At 40.5% G+C, this 19,691-nt stretch overlaps 2 protein-coding genes across 5 annotated transcripts in view; one reads left to right on the plus strand and one right to left on the minus strand.

Annotated features, from left to right (window-relative positions):
- The window catches only part of SEC24A (SEC24 homolog A, COPII coat complex component), a gene marked incomplete at both ends in the record, with an annotated part of 72,622 nt that extends 72,405 nt beyond the window's left edge, over nucleotides 1–217 (minus strand). For both annotated transcript variants that reach the window (XM_079702712.1, XM_079702711.1), the window contains one exon: nucleotides 121–217. In XM_079702712.1, coding sequence (XP_079558838.1) covers nucleotides 121–217 — 97 coding nt within the window. The remainder of the gene's footprint in view (nucleotides 1–120) is intronic.
- Nucleotides 218–8,014: 7,797 nt separating this feature from the next.
- Nucleotides 8,015–19,691, plus strand: part of SAR1B (secretion associated Ras related GTPase 1B) — a 28,401-nt gene continuing 16,724 nt past the window's right edge. For 2 of the 3 annotated variants that reach the window (XM_079702713.1, XM_079702715.1), the window contains exons 1-3: nucleotides 8,015–8,113; nucleotides 17,700–17,814; nucleotides 18,638–18,713. In XM_079702713.1, the coding sequence (XP_079558839.1) occupies nucleotides 18,656–18,713 (58 nt within the window). In that variant the 5' untranslated portion in view covers nucleotides 8,015–8,113; nucleotides 17,700–17,814; nucleotides 18,638–18,655. Of the gene's footprint in view, nucleotides 8,114–17,132; nucleotides 17,266–17,699; nucleotides 17,815–18,637; nucleotides 18,714–19,691 lie in introns of all 3 variants that reach the window. The other variant, XM_079702714.1, reaches the window with a different exon arrangement.

A 19,691-nucleotide genomic window follows, 5' to 3' on the forward strand; every position in this document is an offset into this window, starting at 1 on the left:
GGGAAGTCACCCTCCCCTCAGACGGCGGCAGCAACCAAAGGTCAGCTCGAGCCGGGGCCCAAACTTTGCCGTCCCCAGCGACCCCGCCGTCCCCACCTCCCACCCCCGGGCGGCACTTACCGTTGGTGTAGGGAGACCCCGAGGCCCGGGCGGCCCCGTTCTGGGCCTGGAGGCCGATGGGGGCGCCGCCAGAGGCCGGTATCCCGGGCTGGGACATGACGACGATGTTTATCGGGGTTGGAAGGTGCTGGTTGGTGTCTGCGGCAGCGCCAAGCCGAGAGTTGAAAGACGACTGCTGGAAGCCGGAGGGAGGGGGCTAACGACTTAGGACTGAAGGCGGGATAGAGAGAGGGCGGCGCAGGAAGCCCTAGGCATGGCGCCGCATTCTCCCTAGCCCGCCGGCGGTGACTGCCTGGTCTGGGGGCTGAGGCTTGGAAGTCGGGCCGGTGGGGCCGAGAACGCCGGGCTGGTAGGCAGCAGCCAAGCGCAGAGAGACGAAGAGAGACGGAGGGAGGCCCGGGCCGGAACTGCCTGTCAGCCCCCGGCCGCGCAGGCGCAATCGGGACACGTGGCACTTCCGGCTCCGGCCTTCCAGATGCCGCCGGTATAGGTGAGCTCTTCTTTCCCTGCAGGGCTGCCCTGAAGCCACCTGACAGCTCCGGGTGTCCCGGCCCGAAGGAAGGAGCTCGGCCTCTCTTGCCACGTCACTCTCACCGTCGGCCGGAAGTGGCGTGTGTCACCGATACGGAAATCCCCGCCGTGATGAACGTCATCTAGCCGGCACGGCCGGGATCTGAGGGCAGTCAGGGTTTCAGTGGAAGCTTTCGTGGGGTGGGAACGACAGCTCCTCTCCTCGAGTTTTTGTTAAGATTACCTGAGAGGACAGACATCATTGTCCTCTGCTGAGACTGTGCCGAGTAGCTGAGCCGATTAATGTTCGTTGCAGTATTTCATTTCACATTTCATCATCATATTCCAGGTGTAAATTGTAAGGGATTTTTTAAAAAGGAGTGGTTAAAAGAGGAGGCCTTTGCTTTTTGACCGGAGGATTCAGAAGTAATTTTAATTTTGAAACTCGCCGATTCATATAGCATAGTCACGCCAAAGTTCGTTAACAACATATTTAAATGGCAGTTTTATTTCCTCTTCTAAGAGTTTGCAGTAAGGTACAACATTCAAACTTCCTTTCTAGTCAAGGAGACTTTTTTTTTCTTGCAAGTAGAAGATTTTTTTTTTTTACTTTTGAGGCCAAAGGGAGGTAGAAACTGGAGTGATTAGACAACATAATTAATGATCTCAGTAGTCATCTTGGCCACCTTCATTATACTTAGGTTTTCCTGTTCTGAGCTGATGATAAAGCCCTTTTTTAGACTGCAGATTTGTACTGTTCATTAAAATGTCATGCCAGCAGTTTCAAAACCGGTGAAGGGTGAAATACATCTTACTTAATTCATTTAATATCAAATGCCTATTATGAAATGTTATATTACATACAAAAAGAGTAAGAACTAAACTGCTGTGTGATGCCTGAAAAACAAACAGTAAGAATTCAAAAAACTAAATGTTAACTTTTATCCTTTTTTTATCATTTGCCTCAGATGTGTAAAAGTGTTTGCTGTGTATGAAATTGAAAAACTCCTTTGTACAATATACAAGACTTCTTTAGGATGAAGATGATACTTTTGGTCAAACTGTTTTCAGCTTAGAGCCCCTATAACCAAATCCCAAATCACGTATCCCAAGAACACTTGAAGAGATACACAAACACAAGCCTCTTAATGGTTTAAAGAGAAAATAGACCTCAGAAACGGGAACCTCCCTGAGGTCAGACAGAAAGTCAGCGTCGCTCTTCAAAAGAGCAAATCCTTAGGCCTGGTCTCAAACTTGCTTCAGTTGAATTCTTTTTTTTTTAATTCAGCTTTTAAATGACCTTGGTTTGTTGACCTTGGCACAGGAATTTGATTTGGTTAAATCAAGGTTTCTCTGGATCTCTGGACTTTGTTCTGTTTAAGCAATATCTGTATTGAGAAAAAAAATACTGATGAAGAAGAATTAGCCGTTTTAAAAAGTAAATAACCTCTGGTTAAATCAGGTTAAATAAACATAAATAATTTGCTAATAAGTAAACAGTGCTTCTTCTAAAATGTGTTCCACCCCTAAGTATCCCTGTTGCTATTATCACCCCCACTCCAAAAAACAAAAACAAGAAACAAAATTAATGGTTAAGTCTTTCAAGTGTTTTTTACATTTTCAATGTAGTCAGCTTTAAAATATTGAGGAAAAATGCATAATTTGTCATCTGCACACCCTTAAGAATAGTTGGAAGATAAGTGTAAATAACCGAGATGAGACAACATATTTAAACAGTTAAGTGCTTTTCCTATTAAATATTATCCACACATTACCAAATCCTTCTCTGGCTTCTTTAAGTTGGCCACATAAATTTTATGGAAAAATTATTAGTGCTATTACCAGTTGTTAAGAGTATCGATATTTCTTTGGTCAATTATTTATATCTACCCTACACTACCATACACTTTTCTAAGCTAATGTCAGTAATATATTCTACTTTCTTATCCTTGGTTTTCAGAACAACAGGACCCTTCTACTGCATATGCCCCTTCATATTTTTAGCTATGTATCACATTTTCTGCACATTATTTTCAGAGCCTTCAACCCTATTTAAGAAAATTATATACAACAAAATAAGTGACACAAAAGTGTTTGAGTAAGGAGACAACACTGTACAAAGAATATTTCATTAAATTTGATTACTTATTTAGACCCAAAAGAGGGAGATGCATTCCTAATAAAATTTGCTGATTTGCAGAAGTGGACTTAGGCTCACACCAGCCTAAGTCCACTTTGCCTGCCTGCTCATGACTATTGAATTGTCAGCTGATAAGCAGGATCAACCCTGTTTACTTTTCAGGATAAGGGAAATTATTTTAGGTCTTCTAGTTTTGTTTTTTTTTTCTATTTCTATTTCAAACAAACAAAGAACTAGTTTCAATTACAAACAGCAGGTTTGTTCTGAAACTCTCTTGTGGCTCCAATTTAGGAACAGTTCCTCTGGCCTCATTTGCCTCTCACAGGACATCTGTCTGTATCTGAAATCAGTAGCTCTGAAGGTACATTACAAGTACAGTCATCCCACACCAAGCCAGTAAATACCATTGCTTTCTTTGAAAACTTTTCATCTTTATATAGTTCTCACTGCCCACTCTGGTTAGTTATCAGCATCTTGCACCTGAGCTATTGGGATGGTCTTACTGGTTTCAATCTCTCCCATCCATCCTTCTTGCTGAATTGAGCTCCTAAGTACTGACTCCATTTTTATTTTCCTATACCCCTAAACCTGTAATTGCTCCCTTTGCCTGCTCCATCAAATTAAAGTTTCTCTGCATGGCTTTTCTCATCTCATTCTGAGTAAAATCCAAAGTCCTACTCATAGCCTACAAGGCCTCAGATGACTTGACATTGCTACTTATCTCTCCTCATCATCTTCTACACTCCCTCTCACTCAGCACTTGCTATCTCTCTAGCTACCCAAGCACAAGTCTGCCTTAATACTTATGTCCATTACCCGGGATGCTCTGCCTCAAGACACCCATCTAGCTCAATCTCTCACCCCTTCTTTAGTCAAATGATACCTTATGGCGAGGCCCTTACTGAGCACCCTATACAACATACCCTCCGTACTCACTTTCTATCTCTCTTACCCTGCTTTTTTTTCTTTATAGCACTTCTCAACATTGTTATATACTTGTGTTTATGTTTATCTTTCTTCAGTGGAATAAAATTCTATATATATCGTGACAATTCTAAGGTAACCTTTTAATTTATATGTTTATTTTATTTAGTTAGTTATGTTTGGCTGCATTAGGTCTTTGTTGCTCTGCGTGGGCTTTCTCTAGTTGCGGCGAGCGGGGGCTACTCTTCATTGCAGTGTGCGGGCTTCTCATTGCGGTGGCGTCTCTTGTTGCAGAGCACGGGCTCTAGGCACGCAGGCTTTAGTAGTTGTGGCTCACGGGCTCTCGAGTGCAGGCTCAGTAGTAGTGGCGCACGGGCTTAGTTGCTCCACGGGATGTGGGATCTTCCCGGACCAGGGCTCAAACCCGTGTCCACTCCATTGGCAGGTAGATTCTTAACCACTGCGCCACCAGGGAAGCCCAAGGTAATCATTTTGATTTCATGTCTGTCTCCTTATTTAGACTGTAAGAAAGTGGAGCCCAGGGCCAGTGTCCTATTTACCTCTGTATTCTCGGCACTTGGCTTGGGGCCTCACACTTGACAGGTATTCAATAAACATTTTTGAATGGATAAATTTAAAGCATCATCTCTTCCAGTCTTCTATTCTGAATATTTTGGGCCTCACTAATTCACCACTGTAAGTTCATATTGCAACTGTAGCCCAAACCACACCACTAGCACTTGTTTCTAAACTATGTTGTTCTCTAATTCTTTTATTCTTAACTGTTACGCTGCATTGTGTCCCATCTGATACTGACCTGGTAGTGTAGTTGAAATAGTGTCAGCCTCTGGTCAGACCCTATCTCCCCTGAGTAGCACTGGAGGTACAATATCAAATGCCAAGTCTTTTTCCTTTTCTAACTCTAAAGATATCACTCTGTCCCTGCCCCATGTACACACACCCTGGCACCACGGTATCAGAGATCTGAGATATAAATTCCCCTTTAAACATATCTTTTCATCGTACTTTCTACTCATCAGCTCTTTCATTGATTTATTCATTCATTCAACAAATATTGATTAAATGCCTTCCATATGTCAGGCACCAGGCAAAAACAGAACAGGATAGATAGGATCTCTTCCTTCTGTGGAGTTTACAGTGGAGGAAATGCAATAAAAATGTAAATAAATATATCTTTATAAACTTCGAATTTGATAAGTGCTGTTGAGATATTGGTAGTGAGATAGAGAATAGGAAGCAGGGATCTGATTTGGATAGGAGGGTTAGGACATGAGGTAACATTTAAGCTGTGATCTAAAGGACAAGGAAGCTAGCCATACAAAGGGAGAAGGTGGGGAGAAGAAGGACACTGGGCAAAGGGAACAGCACTTACAAAAGCCCAGAGGCAGGAATGAGCTTGCTGTGGTGAACAAGGCAGAATGGCACAAGGTGAAATTCGAGAAATACAGGAGGCAGAGCAGCAAGAGCCTTATAAGGCATTGTAAAGAGTTTACAGACTTTGGGAAGCAATTGAAGAATTGTAAACAGCAGAGTAATTTGATCTAATTCATGCTTTAAGATGAATCCATTAAAAAAAATCAGTGCAACAGCTGTGAGGGTAATTGACTGGTGGGGAAAGAAGAGTTGTTGCAGTAACCCAGGCCACAGATGATGGTGGCCTGCAGTAAGATGGTTGTAGTGTAGAGAGAAGTAGACTCACTAATCCAAGTTAAAACTTTGAACTTTGGTATTTCCTTTACTTTTGCTACCAACATGTAATCAATCATGTCTGACTCCCTATTTCTTTGCTCCCACTGACCCAGCACCGCCCCACATTACCTCTCACCTCTGTGATTGCAGCTGTCTTATTATTGATCTCAGCTTTCAGTCCTGACCTGTTCCAATACAACCCATGCACTGCTGCCAGAGCAAACTTTCAAAAATACAACTGACCATGTTCCTGTTCTGCTCAGAATCTCCGAAAGGCTCTACAGTTTGGGAGTCAAGGTCCCTGGTAGTCCAGTCGAAAGCTATTTAGTCAAACCATAATACTTGCCTGATGCTTTTCCCATCTCTTATTCCTTTCAGAATGTTATTCTCTCATTATGATATATTGTCCCTGCTGGATATTAATCCCCATTTTACATATACAGGAACTGAAACTTCAAGTGGCTAATAATGTTAGAACCATAGTCTATAGCTAGGGGTTGTACTCTTAACTATTATACTCTATTAAAAATGAAGCCATTGGGCTTTCCTGGTGGCACAGTGGTTAAGAATCTGCCTGCCGGTGCAGGGGACGTGGGTTTGAGCCCTGGTCTGGGAAGATCCCACATGCTGTGGAGCAACTGGGCCCGTAGCAACTGGGCCCATGTGCCACAACTACTGAGCCTGCGTTCTGGAGCCTGTGAGCCACAACTACCGAAGCCCGGGCGCCTAGAGCCCGTGCTCCGCAACAAGAGAAGCCACTGCAATGAGAAGCCCGTGCACCACAGTGAAGAGTAGCCCCCGCTCGCCTCAACTAAAGAAAGCCCATGCGCAGCAATGAAGACCCAACGCAGCCAAAATTAAATAAATAAAAATGCAGCCATTAAAATTCATGATTTAGAAGAATACTGAATTACATGGGAATGTTTTTAATTATAAATGTTTTACAAAACTGTTCATAGTATGATTATAATCTTATAAAACTGGTTATATCTGTGAGGTGTGACAGAGGGTGATTTTTGTTTCCATTATGTTTTTCTGGATTTTCCAAACTTTTTAACCATGACTAAGTATTACTTTTATAACAATAACAATCTTCAAAAGATTGGGGGTAAATATCTTATGTATCCTTTAGACTCTCCTCAAACACTGATATCTCCTGCCTCTCCACTTCCTCACCCCTACCATAAGTTTGTACTTTGCTATCCTTTCTCTCCTCCTACCTTTTTTTATAGTTAGTTGTGAACAAACACATCTCCCCACCAAACCGAAAGGCCCTGGAGGAAAGAGACTGTCTTGCTTATTGTCATTCCCCCATTCCTAGTTGATTTACAATCTGTTGCTGAAGTTAGCAGGAATCATAATTTAGATTTCTATCTAAAGGCTCACTAAAATGCCAGGGATATCAGGAAAGAAAGGCAATCCAGGAAAAGAGCTGTGGAGTAATCTTGAGGAGCCTGGTGAAGGGCCTCAAGCTACTTAAAAGTATTTATTAAACCAAACTAAATTTAAGACTAGGTGAGTGGAAAGGAGAATAGAGGTGAACCCAGACTGGAACAGCAGGCTCCTCCAGCTCAGACCAATGGACTCCAGGGAAATTCTTTAACCCCTTGAGGACAAAAATGTAGCTAGGAGTCCTTCATATTATGAATGAATCACTTGCTCATGTGTATTAAGTGTCTATTGTATGCCAAGCACTGAAAACGGGTTCAAGAGGGGAAAGGCAGATATGGTTCTTGACCTAAGGAAGTTTCTAGAATGCCTGTTGGGGGAGGCTATAGATAAATAATCATACATATTTCATTGTAAAATTATAAGCGAGATAACTTCAATGATAAGGTAAATTGTACAGTTGCTGGGGAAACCTGAAATAGAGGGCTTAACCAAGTCTGAGAGGGAGGCTTTGATGAGAGAGCTATCTGTGCTGAGACCTGAAGAGTGTGTAGGAGTTAGCTGGGTGGAGAGGAGAGATCTGGGGAAGCAGTTCTGGCAGAAAGAATGACAAGTGCAAAGGGAGGACCAATGGAGTAAGGCATTTCCTGAGGCTGGAACAGAAGAGGGGGAGATCCAGCTGAGCCAGTTACAGGCTTTGTTGGGAATCTATCGAATAACTCTGCTTCAGTCCCCAAACACCTCCTTGTTCTGTCCGCATCACCTAGAATCCTAGGCTTAAGAGCAATCTTGGAAGCGCTATCATCACACTTTCATTCAAGGCACCCAAGTATTCCCATTTGAATACATTTAAGAAAAATAACATCCATGAGCAAAGAACGGCCGGGGGTCAAGACAGTCTTGTTTAAAGCTCATAGTTACATAGTTACATTTTGTAAATTACTTATTGAACTCAAGAAACAGGTGTACTTTGAAAATGTATTTTTTCAGAAAAGCATGTCACGTATAATCTCCCCAAGCTAGGAAGCGGTGTTACCTTCTCTGCCTAGGCCTGCAGCCCGTGCAGCCCCTTCAGGCGTGTACGGGGAGCAGGCCCCAGTTCTGGGAGCATTCAGCGGTGGGACTGCTCGCGGAACCGCCAGGAGGCGGAACTAGAGGCGCGCGGCGCTGCTGTCCTGCGAACCTTCGGGAGAGAAGCACCCACCGGCCCGGAAGGAGCTAGCGCGAACTAGGGCCGCGGCAGCCATCGCGCTTTGCAGTTCGGTGTCGGAGTGAGTAGGGTCGACGCCAAGCAAGGAATTGTGTTCTCTCCGATCGCAGGTAAGTGGCGGCCTCTCCTCCCCGGAGAACCGGCGGGAGGCAGCTGTGGGCCCCGGGGAAGGAGCGCCTTTCGGGCCTGGGCCCACCCAATGTCCCTGAATGTAGCCGGGCGAGGAAGGGGCTCCTGTTTTCTGCCCTGGAATCTGGAGGCGGGAAAGAGGACGGGCTCCTTTCGTGCTTCGCGGGGCCTCTCAGACGGTCATCCGGATAGGACACCGCTGCTGTCAAACGGTGGGTTATTTCAGGAATGAACGAGATGACTCTGAACTGCAGGCAAGCCCTTCCTTCCCCTCGGCCTCAGTTTCCTCACCGAGTAAGGTGAAGGCGGCGGGATCATTGACAGCTCAAGAGGCTGTGACGCGGCGTGTTGTTCTCAGCTCTCCCACTTAGTGTGGGGACAAATCGAACTTCCTTTCCCACTAGTGGTTAACGTCTTCCCATAGCCCAAGTCCCAGTTGGGTGGGAAAAAGATACACTGTTGGGGGAAAACTGCAATGATTTAGGGATTATTTCAAGAGTTTCCAACAAGATAGAAATTGATTTTGACAACAGCGAAAACTGACATTGTTGACCAAAAAAACCAAAGTTGTCAGGAATTTAAGGTGTTAGGTACATGGGGCAAAATAAGGTGAAGAAATCCTTTTAATTTGAAAAACTAAACCTAATATTAGTTGCACGTTTTTATTGATATATCAAGATCTATACTACCACTGTGTCTCACACTGAAGAATGTCCCGGGTTCAGTGTTAAGTGTTAGAATACGAATTAGAGTAAGTCTAAATGAAGCAAATGAAAGAAGGAAAGGAACATTTGTTTTCTACTATGTGTAAGGCACTAGCTATGCACACAGTAATCCAATGAGGAAGTAATAGTATAATCTCTATTTTACACATGAGGAATACAGGAAGGTTTACATTTTATCAATAATTAGTGGTGCTGATATTTCAAAGCAATGTGTATATCAAACGTTGTTTTAGTGGGCTTGCGTTCGTCACCAAAATATTTTGAACTTTAAAAACTTTTGGATAGTTCATTGGTGTTTTCTGAGTTTGCAGAAGAGGAAGGTGTTGCCTTCATTTTAGAAATACTAAAGAAGCATTGTCATTAATTATGCAGATTAACAGTTTGAGTAGGGTACATTTTAACCTTCCTCTGCCTTGCACTTCAAGCAAGAATTGAGACCAAAGAGTAGGCTATCAGAAAAGAAAATCACTGCCACATCATTTGAAGCTTATAAATCAGAATTCTGTAGTAATGATTCATTACTTCTCCACCCTCTTCTTTAAGTACACTTGGCTGAAACTCATTTAAATTATTTTTCTGCAAAACATTACTAAGCAAATAATTTTCAAATCATGGTATTGAAAAGTTTCTCTTCCTTGTATATAGCTTTTAGAACAATTTGAGTTAAAAGTATTTTAATGATTGAATTTGTCATTGCTTATGTCAGTTTTTTTTTTCTTAATTCATTATAGGCAAGTTCAGTACTTAGGTGCGCAACTTTTTTAATATAGAGGTTTTTTTCCTTTCCTCTTAAAAAATCCTATTTATATTTGTCATAGATTTAACCTTATTTCAATCGAGCATCACGTTCCCTTAAAGGAAAATTGATTATGTACTTTCTGTTCATTACACGAACTAAAAGGTTTAGTTTTTAGTTCCATTATTATAATTGCTATACATTCAATCCTAAAATGTTTTCTAGAGTTTTTTTATTTGCATCACCGTTTCAATAAAGGTTGTAAAAAGAAAATTTAACAGTTTTAGGGGTGAGTATTTATAAAGTAACATTGTCTTAAAACATTCAACATTGTCACTGTCCATACTTTTAGCAGAGTTGGCCCTCCATATCCACGGGTTCCACTCTAAGGATTCAACCACGGATGGAAAATATTTGGGGGAAAAAATTCCAGAAAGTTTGAAAAAGCAAAACTTGAATTTGCCAAGTGCTGGCGACTATTTACATGGCATTTACATTGTATTTACAACTATTTGCTTATTATTTACATTGTATTAGATATTATAAGTAATTGAGAGATCATTTAAAGTATACTAGAGGATGTGCATGGATTATATGTAAATACTATGACATTTTATATAAGGGACTTGAGGATGGGGTGTAGGGGCCTGGAACCAATCCTCTAGGACACCAAGGGACGACTGAAAGGCATAGGGCCTTGCTGAAATTCTACAAAACATGGTCAAGCAGAGTTTGGCCTTTGTATTTCTAGTACTGTTTGAATCTGAGAAAGAGGTATGTATAGTTCCTAAATTAGTTTACAGATAGTATACTGATCTTACGGAATTTGTACATATTTTAATCATAAGCCTGACAAAATTGTGTAGAAAATTGTGATTAATCTCTCCTAGTGAAATTTCCTTACCTGGATTTGAAGGAAACTCTTCTAATGTCTTTTCTGGTGACAGTGATGGTGCTATTAATATTTAAAGTAAAATCAGAACATTATGAAAAAAAACTTTTTCATATTAATAGTTGTTAATATTGAAGTTAACTTGAAAATTGGCATTTAAAGTTTTGTGCTTTGAATTTTAATTAACTTAGTTTGAAAGAATTAATACCACCTTATATGGGGTAGTATTCAAAGTGTTTTCATGTACATTATCATAGTTAATCATTCTTAACATTCTGTGAGGCAGGTGGTATTTCCCTTATATGGAGAAGCAAACTGGCACTCAGAAAGATTGGCTTTCCCAGAATGAAATTATGGTATTTCAAAAGATGCACATTCAGGACTTACCTGGTGGTCCAGTGGTTAAGACTCCGAGCTTCCACTGCAGGGGTCACAGGTTCCATCCCTGGTGGGGGAAGTTCCCCTTGCCGCATGGTGTGGCCAAAAAAAAAAAAAAAAAAGATGCACATTCAGTTTAGGTTTTTAAAATTCTAGGACAGGCACTCCATCCATTTTATCACAGCTCTACCATGCTTTGCTTCCCTAAGTTATTAATGTATTGATTCTAGAATTCTATTCTGAATAGGATTTACCTCCTTAGAATATTTTTTATTTTCTACCAGCACTACTTTTTGGAGTATTTATATCTTGTCATCTTCTGTGTATTTTTTTCCCTTATGTATATTTTTTAAAAGTTCATAACTAGGGCTTCCCTGGTGGTGCAGTGGTTGAGAGTCCGCCTGCCGATGCAGGGGGACATGGGTTCATGCCCCGGTCCAGGAAGATCCCACATGCCGCGGAGCAGCTAGGCCCGTGAGCCATGGCCGCTGAGCCTGCGCGTCCGGAGCCTGTGCTCCTCAACGGGAGAGGCCACAACAGTGAGAGGCCCGCGTACCGCAAAAAAAAAAAAAAAAAAAAGTTCATACCTAAATAATTTTGCTAAATTACTTATATTAGTTATAAATATTAAAAGTCCATGTAAATTTTCAACATATAATTTTCTTTATTTTTTAATAATAACTTTATTGAGAGAGAGTACATACCATAAAGGGTACTTGTACATACACTTCTTACCTTTATAAGTGTACAATTCAGTGTTTTTTTAGTTTATCATGTTGTGCAACCATAACCAGTAACTCCAGAACATTTTTATCACCCCCAAAAGAAACCCAGTACTTATTAGCAGCCACTCCCCATTTCACCTTACCCCCAATCTGACAACCACTAATTACTCTAAAAACTTGCCTATTCTGGACATTTCATATAAATGGAATTGTCCTAATGAGTTTAATGGGGCAAGGCTTTCAGAAGTTATTTGTAATCTGAGAATTTCTGTTCCATTACACCCTTTGCACTGATTTTCATGTTACTTGAGTAGATCACTTTTCTAATCTGCTTAGCGACTTTTCCTGTTTGGTGTTCATGCAATAAATAAATCTGCTGACGTGTATATGTTTCCGTGTTCTTGACCTTTGCTTTTCACATGTCTTAATAGTGTATTCGTAGTGTTGTGTAACCTGTTCTCAGGGCTCAGGTATCTGTTTGTGGCTAAGTAACTTTTATTCTTAGTTGGCATTTTTACCTCTACTTTATTTTATTTTTTTAACATCTTTATTGGAGTATAATTGCTTTGCAATGGTGTGTTAGTCTCTGCTGTATAACAAAGTGAATCAGCTATACATATACATATATCCCCATATCCCCTCCCTCTTGCATCTGCCTCCCACCCTCCCTATCCCACCCCTCTAGGTGGACACAAAGCACCAAGCTGATCTCCCTGTGCTATGCAGCTGCTTCCCACTAGCTACGGGTTTTCCATTTGGTAGTGTATATATGTCCATACCACTCTCTCACTTTGTCCCAGCTTACCCTGTCCCCCGCACCGTCCTCAAGTCCATTCTCTATGTTGGCATCTTTATTCCTGTCCTGCCCCTAGCTTCATCAGAACTTTAAAAAAAAATTTTTTTTAGATTCCATGTATATATGTTAGCGTACAGTATTTGTTTTTCTCTTTCTGACTTACTTCACTCCCTCTACTTTAAAATGACTAATGACTCCTAGCTTAAGGAGTTTCTGTTTTAGGATCTCAGAAACCGTGACTTTATAGAAATGTAAATATCTCATTAATTTCTAAAGAAGAGTTTCCCCATATATGTTATTAAATTCATTATCTTGGGACAAATTATACAAAAGCAAATTGGTACCATCCTTATGCAAAAAATCCATTTACCTGCATATGGCTTACCCACTCTACCTTCCCTGAGTCCTCGTGGCTCTCATCTACCAACAGTCATCTTCAGTAAGGATTTTGCCACTTGAGTCACAGTCTTGCTTTCTAAAACGCTGCCCTCCAGTCTTCTAGATGATTCCACTGCTTGTCAGTGTGGAATAGCCCAGCTTCCCGAATCCTTCACCTCTAATTCTCTTCAGCTGCCCATGCCAGAGCCAGGCCTTGGAGCTGGCCACCACCCAGACCCAATCCTTTCTTGAATTCTGAACCCATTTTCCTCCACTGTGCAGGCATAATTTCTGACCCACCTTTCACTTCTCGCACCCTTTTACTACATCTACACCTGCTATTTAGCTAAAGACTCTTCCTCTATTCTTCCATTTCTATTCTGCGAGGAGCCTGCCTTTGATCCCCACCCCATTCCATGCGCTATCTGCGTTTATACCTTATCCACTCAGCCTGAACTTCTGATCAGATTACTTCAGTCCCTGTTGCTAGTACTGTCAAATTCCTGCTCCCCTGTCTTTTTTTCTTTTGCTGTTCTGGAAGTCCCTAAACCCCATTCGCTCCTTGTTCTCTAAAGCTAAGCATTGCTTGGGGTGGGGGGGTGAGGGATAGAAATCAGTACAGATTGGTACTGCTGTGAATGTTTTTCAACCCTAGCAACTGGCTCTTTTTACATTTATTTTTTTTATTTATTTTTAATTAATTTATTTTTGGCTGCATTGGGTCTTCATTGCTGCACGCGGGCTTTCTCTAGTTGTGGTGAGCGAGGGCTACTCTTCATTGTGGTGTGCAGGCTTCTCCTTGCGGTGGCTTCTCTTGTTGCGGAGCACGGGTTCTAGGCACGCGGGCTTCAGTAGTTGTGGCATGTGGGCTCAGTAGTTGTGGCTCATGGGCTTTAGAGCGCAGGCTCAGTAGCTGTGGCACACGGGCTTAGTTGCTTCGCAGCATGTGGGATCTTCCCAGACCAGGGCTCAAACCCGCGTCTCCTGCATTGGCAGGCAGATTCTTAACCACTGCGCCACCAGGGAAGTCCCTGGCTCTTTTTAGCAATCTTTTAACTTGATCTTTTCCCCACAGTAGCTATTCTTTTTTTTTTTTTTTAATTTATTTTTGGCTGTGTTGGGTTTTCGTTGCTGTGCAGGCTTTCTCTAGTTGTGGCAAGCGGGGGCTACTCTTTGTTGCGGTGTGCAGGCTTCTCATTGCAGTGGCTTCTCTTGTTGCGGAGCACGGGATCCAGGCGCGCGGGCTTCAGTAGTTGTGGCTCGCGGGCTCAGTAGTTACACCCCTTCTTCATCTTTCCTGGCCTTCCTTCCTTCTCATCTTAGAGAAGGAGTGTGCTCTCTGCCCAGGCGCCTCTTGAGACTTTGACCCTTTTGGTTAATTCCTTCTCTTTCTCATCTTTAACCTCTTCCTTGCCACTAGCTCCTTCCTTTCAATTTATCAACATTCTCAAGCCTCACCCTTCCTTAAGAAGAAAATCTCATTTCCCTCATCCCATTTCAAACTTTTTGAAAGAAGAATTTCCTAGGGCTTCCCTGGTGGCGCAGTGGTTGAGGGTCCGCCTGCGGATGCAGAGAACACGGGTTCGTGCCCCGGTCTGGGAAGATCCCACATGCCGCAGAGCGGCTGGGCCCGTGAGCCATGGCCACTGAGCCTGCACGTCCGGAGCCTGTGCTCCGCAAAGGGAGAGGCCACAACAGTGAGAGGCCCGCGTACCACAAAAAAAAAAAAGAAAAGAAAAAAAAAAAGAATGAAAGAATTTCCTCACTGCCTTCACCCGTTAACCTCCTGTCCCATTCTCTTCTCAATAATGACAGAAGCCAGGTTTTAAATATTGATACTTACTTTGTGCATTGTATCTCATTTGCTCTTAAAACACCCTGAGAGATTTTAACTTGTTCAAGGTCACACAGCTCTGCTGTGCTGTGCTGTACTACCACTCCACTGCAGGCTACTCATGCTGTCAACTGTTGTCTCCTTGTCACCAAAGCTAGCTGTGACATCTCTGCATTTAATGTGGCTAACTTCTTTCCTTGCCTCTCTCTTCTAGTTCTTTTACCCTTCCTGGGTTCTTTTGGTTCTTCCATCTATATCTGTCCCTCAAGTGAGAATTAATTTCTTTCATAGCATTTGGCTGGTGCTGGAGGCAAGGAGACTTTAGGCAGAGATAGTGGGAGAACATTCTGATGCTGGGAAGGATAATGAGCAGAGGTTTTAAGGTAGTAAAGTCCAGGTCACCAGTGGTGAATGGCAAGCAGTTTACTTTGGTCTGGGGAAAGCTACAAGTAGGGAAGTAATAGGTATTAAACTTGGAAAGGTAGCTAAGAGTGGAATGTGGAATACTGGCCTAGGAGTTTGATTGTATCATTTCTCAGCTCACAAACCTCCAGTGACTCTGCATCCACAAGCATAGAGTGGCCATATAATTTAACCTAAATCAGGACCCTTTTGAGAGTGAGAGGAAGCTCTGTTAATAATTACACTGAAATAACTTTGCTGAGACTATCCCCAGCAAACTGGGGGTTATAGTCACCCTGTCTATGCAACAAGTCCAAGATGACATTTTGGGGAAGCTACTCTGGAGGGCATGTACAGATGAGTAGAAACACATTTTGATGGTAAGATGGTAGTTTTGGAAAGTGACAATAAGGCTCTTGACGAGGTGGCTCCTGTGAGAATCAAAGAAAGCTTGAGACTTCAGTGCAGAAATTGATAGAACTAAGGAATGACTGGGTGTGGGATGTGTGGGAGAGGAAGGAATTACATGTCAGAGTCATGAGCTGGAGTTATTAAAAAATGGTATGTAATGACTTAAATAAATTTAAACCTTTAAAACTATTGTTATAAAGTTTTAGAGAGCCAATGCAATGTAAGGGAAAGGCGATGGACGGGGAAGTTCAACTCATGTTTGAAACTTAGTTGTGCCTATCATTAATAGTTGAGTTTTACTTACTGTAAATTCAGCTTCTTCTGTAAAATGAGAACAATAATATATGTACTCTGAAAGATTGTTGGGGTATTTAGTGGTGATATCTGTAAAGTGTCTAGTACTGTGGGCCATGTAGTAGAAGAAATAATAATAACAGCAGCTAAAATTAAATGCTTCCTCCATGCGAAATACTAAATGCTTTGCGTCTAGTAATTAATCTTTGCAATAATCATCTCAGGTAATATTGTTATCCCCATTTTACAGATGAGGAAAGTGAAGTAACTTACCTAAAGTAGATAGTAAAGTCCTAGCACCAGAGCTCCTGCTCTTAACCTCTAGACCATAATGCTCGTAGTGGTTCAATAAATGGTAGCTGATATTTTTTGTTTGTTTGTTTTGCTTTGTTTTATTAAATTGAAAGGCGGATTCAGCATCGTTTCTTATGTTCATATATTAATAGTAGCAGGCATGAAGACCTAATGTCTAAATTTAGTCTCAGATTTGTTTATCAATCTGGCTTCTGCATCACTAATTAGCACCCGTTGATTTTTTACTCTAAGTTTGCGGTCCCCTAACTCCAGTCATATTACCTAACAATTCCCGACTTTTTGCTGTACCCATTCAGGCTAAACACCATCTAAGAAACCTTTCCTTAGCTGTACCCTGGTATCACCATAGAACTATGAAAATAGGACTTCGGATGTAGAGACAAGCAGGACTGGTTTTCTCTTTTTTCATACAAAATATAAAGTGCATTTGTGAGCATACCATACCTCTTTCTGTTGGTATGCACATAAATACCTCATATCTCTGTTATTTATTTTTATTATTTTGTTTTTATGCTCTTATGATCATTACTCCCCTAGTAGCTTAGGATTTACAGTATGGGCATTTTTTTTCCCTTGTGTTTGAATGAGTCTTGAAACTCTATAGGGTGAGTTGTTACCATTTTAGAAAATATCCTATTCAGTTTTAACATTTTTCAGTTTCATTGCATTTGTGTAGCTAATTTATCACTCTATAATCTTTTTGAGAGAAAGAGCCACGTTTGTCATCAATATTTGTATTCCCCATGATGTCTAGCTCCAGACTTTGGGTGTAATATGAACTAGGTAAATATATATTAAATTAAATATCTCAACACACCACTGCTTTATTTGATTCTCTACAGTGAAAATTATTATGATTCCCTTTGAAAAGTATATACCTCAGAATCTTCAGAAGAGACAAGCCACCTGTATATATTTTCTCTGACTTTTAGTTTCAATTTCTATATGACCTAAAATGATAATAGTAGAAGGAGGTGTAATTTTCAACTTGAGTAAAATGAAAACTTCTAAGATAATAGATTCTTATATATTTATTTTGCTGTTGTAGTTCTCATTTTTGTGATACTGACAAATGAAACTATTCATAGTTTGCCAGTCACTCTGTCTTAATTAGGAATCAACTGATTGCAAGAACAAAATTCTGCTTACGCTAATTCAAGTAAGAAGTTAATAGAAGAGGGGAGAATCTATTGCCAGGATCCAGGGGATTTCCTAGTAAACACTGCTAGGCCTTGTACAGACTGGAGGTAGGCTGTCTCTTTTCTCTGTTTCTGACTCTTAAGGTGATGTGCTCTCAACATCTTACCCTCTAGGAATATTGAGTTTGGTGGGCCCATCTGTGTCCAGTTTGGCAGCCCACCGGAGGGAGAGGCAGTTATAGAAAGCAGTGTTGTGTGTCATACTTAGTCTGAAGAATATCAAAGATAGCACAACCCTTCAAACTTTTTGAACTTGGCCCAAGTTTTGGGCCTGGGTTTTTTGTTCAGCCCTAGAAAATGAACTTTGTTGATCTGAAAGCATATTTTTGTGTAAGTGATTTTTTTTTCTAAAGAGGCTTTTTTTCTCTTATTTTCCATATTAGCTATATTAGTTTATCAAGTACATGTCAAGTAAATGCTGAATTGAACTATGCTCTGTATTTTCTACTGTGATTTAATCTTTTTTTTTTTTTTACATTTAGTAACATGATTAAAATTTGAAAATGCAGAAAGATAACACACCCAGAAATTTACTATCTGGTACCAACTGCTACAAAAGAACAAAAGAAAAAGAAAAAGGGTTTTTACTCCACATAGGTAAAATCAGACTCGGAAACTTATTTCATGATCAATTTCCTTTCTTCTCCTCTTTTCTCCCTTCTCTCCCGTCCCCCACTCCAAGGTTTTGGTAAATATTTCATATGCCATAGATATTATATTTAATTTACTATTGAACATAGATTATTTCTAAAAATTTTCTTATGGAACACTTTGATGAACATCTTTATACATAAGCTTTTCCATATTTAGGACAATTTCTAAAAGTAGAATTCTTGGGTCAAATGGTATCAACAGATACATTATTGTCAAATTGGTTTTGAAAAAGATTTGTACCAGTTTATACTGCCACTGATAATGCTTCTTTTACCACATTTTTTCTAGTCTTTTGACTGTTATAATTTTTTCATGTTTGCTACTTTGAGGGGCAAAGAATGGTCTCTACTTGGCATTTTTTTTTTTTTTTTTTTTTTTTTTTTTTTTTTTTTTGTGGTACGCGGGCCTCTCACTGTTGTGGCCTCTCCCGTTGCGGAGCACAGGCTCCGGATGCACAGGCTCAGCAGCCATGGCTCACGGGCCCAGCCGCTCCGCGGCATATGGGATCCTCCCAGACCGGGGCACGAACCCGCATCCCCTGCATCGGCAGGCGGACTCTCAACCACTGCGCCACCAGGGAGGCCCTCTACTTGGCATTTTAATGACATTTTGTTTTTTATTTATCAGTATAGATCAGGTTAGACTGGCATGGAAAAGAGTGTTTAATTCTTTGTAGTAAGGTTGTAGGATTATTTACTCACAGTTGATGTTTAGTGTTGCTGGTGTTTAATGTTAACTACTGAATTTAAAACACTTTTTTTTCCAGACCCTGTAAGATTTGGCTATGTCCTTCATATTTGACTGGATTTACAGTGGTTTCAGCAGTGTGCTACAGTTTTTAGGTAATGTTGGCCCTTTGTTCTCTTTTGTTATCCCATTTAATCCTACTTATATAAAAGTGTCTTTTATTTGTACAGAGCCTCTTTGTATGTAACCCAGTAGTTACAAATGTGGGCTCTGGAATCATACAGTCATGTTCAATTACTCATTATACCTGTTCCAAAGTAATCTTAGACAAACTGTTTTCTCCACTTTAGCCTTAATTTCCTTATCTGTAAAATAATAATAATTCCTATCTTTTAAGGTTGTTGATAAGCATATTATTAACAGGAATAGCTACCATTTATTAGCCAATTTGCACAAGAGCTTTACATGCTTTACCTCATGTAATCCTCACAGGAATCCAATGCATTGTTTCTTTTTTTATTATTATTATAAAAGTGCATGTTCCATAAAGTACCTCATATATTATAAATGGCATTTTATATCCTACTAAATAAGTCTTGATTACCCAGCAATTCTGACTAGTGATTTTCCTCTCTTTATAGATTTTAAAGATAGGAAAAATCTTTGCTTCCCATTCTTTTATTGACACCCTTGACTTGTCACATTTTTCAGTGAAACAGGCTTTTTTTTTTTTCCCTGAACCAGGCTTTTGATTAACTTTTATGTGGGATATATACAATTTTATTATTGTAATAATTAATGAAAATATTTCTAGTCTCCTATTTTCAAATTTTGTCCTAAGTTTAGTCTCCTTATAACCATTATCTTGTAAACTGGCAGAAACAGAAGCGTTTCATGTAATTACAGAGTGGTCAACATAGTTCTAAACTGGCCACAACCATACTTATGGAATGATATCTCCTATATAAATATTTCTTTCTCCACAAACATAATCTTGACTGAGGAAATAAATTTTGATTGGGAAATATAAATTTTGTTTGACTACTATATATTAAAAGGATAAAAATGTAAGATCAAATTTTGTCAGTGTATTTTTATTTCTTAATTGAACGTTAATTGCAAATTTTTAAAAA

This window comes from Hyperoodon ampullatus (genome assembly GCF_949752795.1).
Source record: "Hyperoodon ampullatus genome assembly, chromosome: 4".
Lineage (NCBI taxonomy): Eukaryota > Metazoa > Chordata > Mammalia > Artiodactyla > Ziphiidae > Hyperoodon > Hyperoodon ampullatus.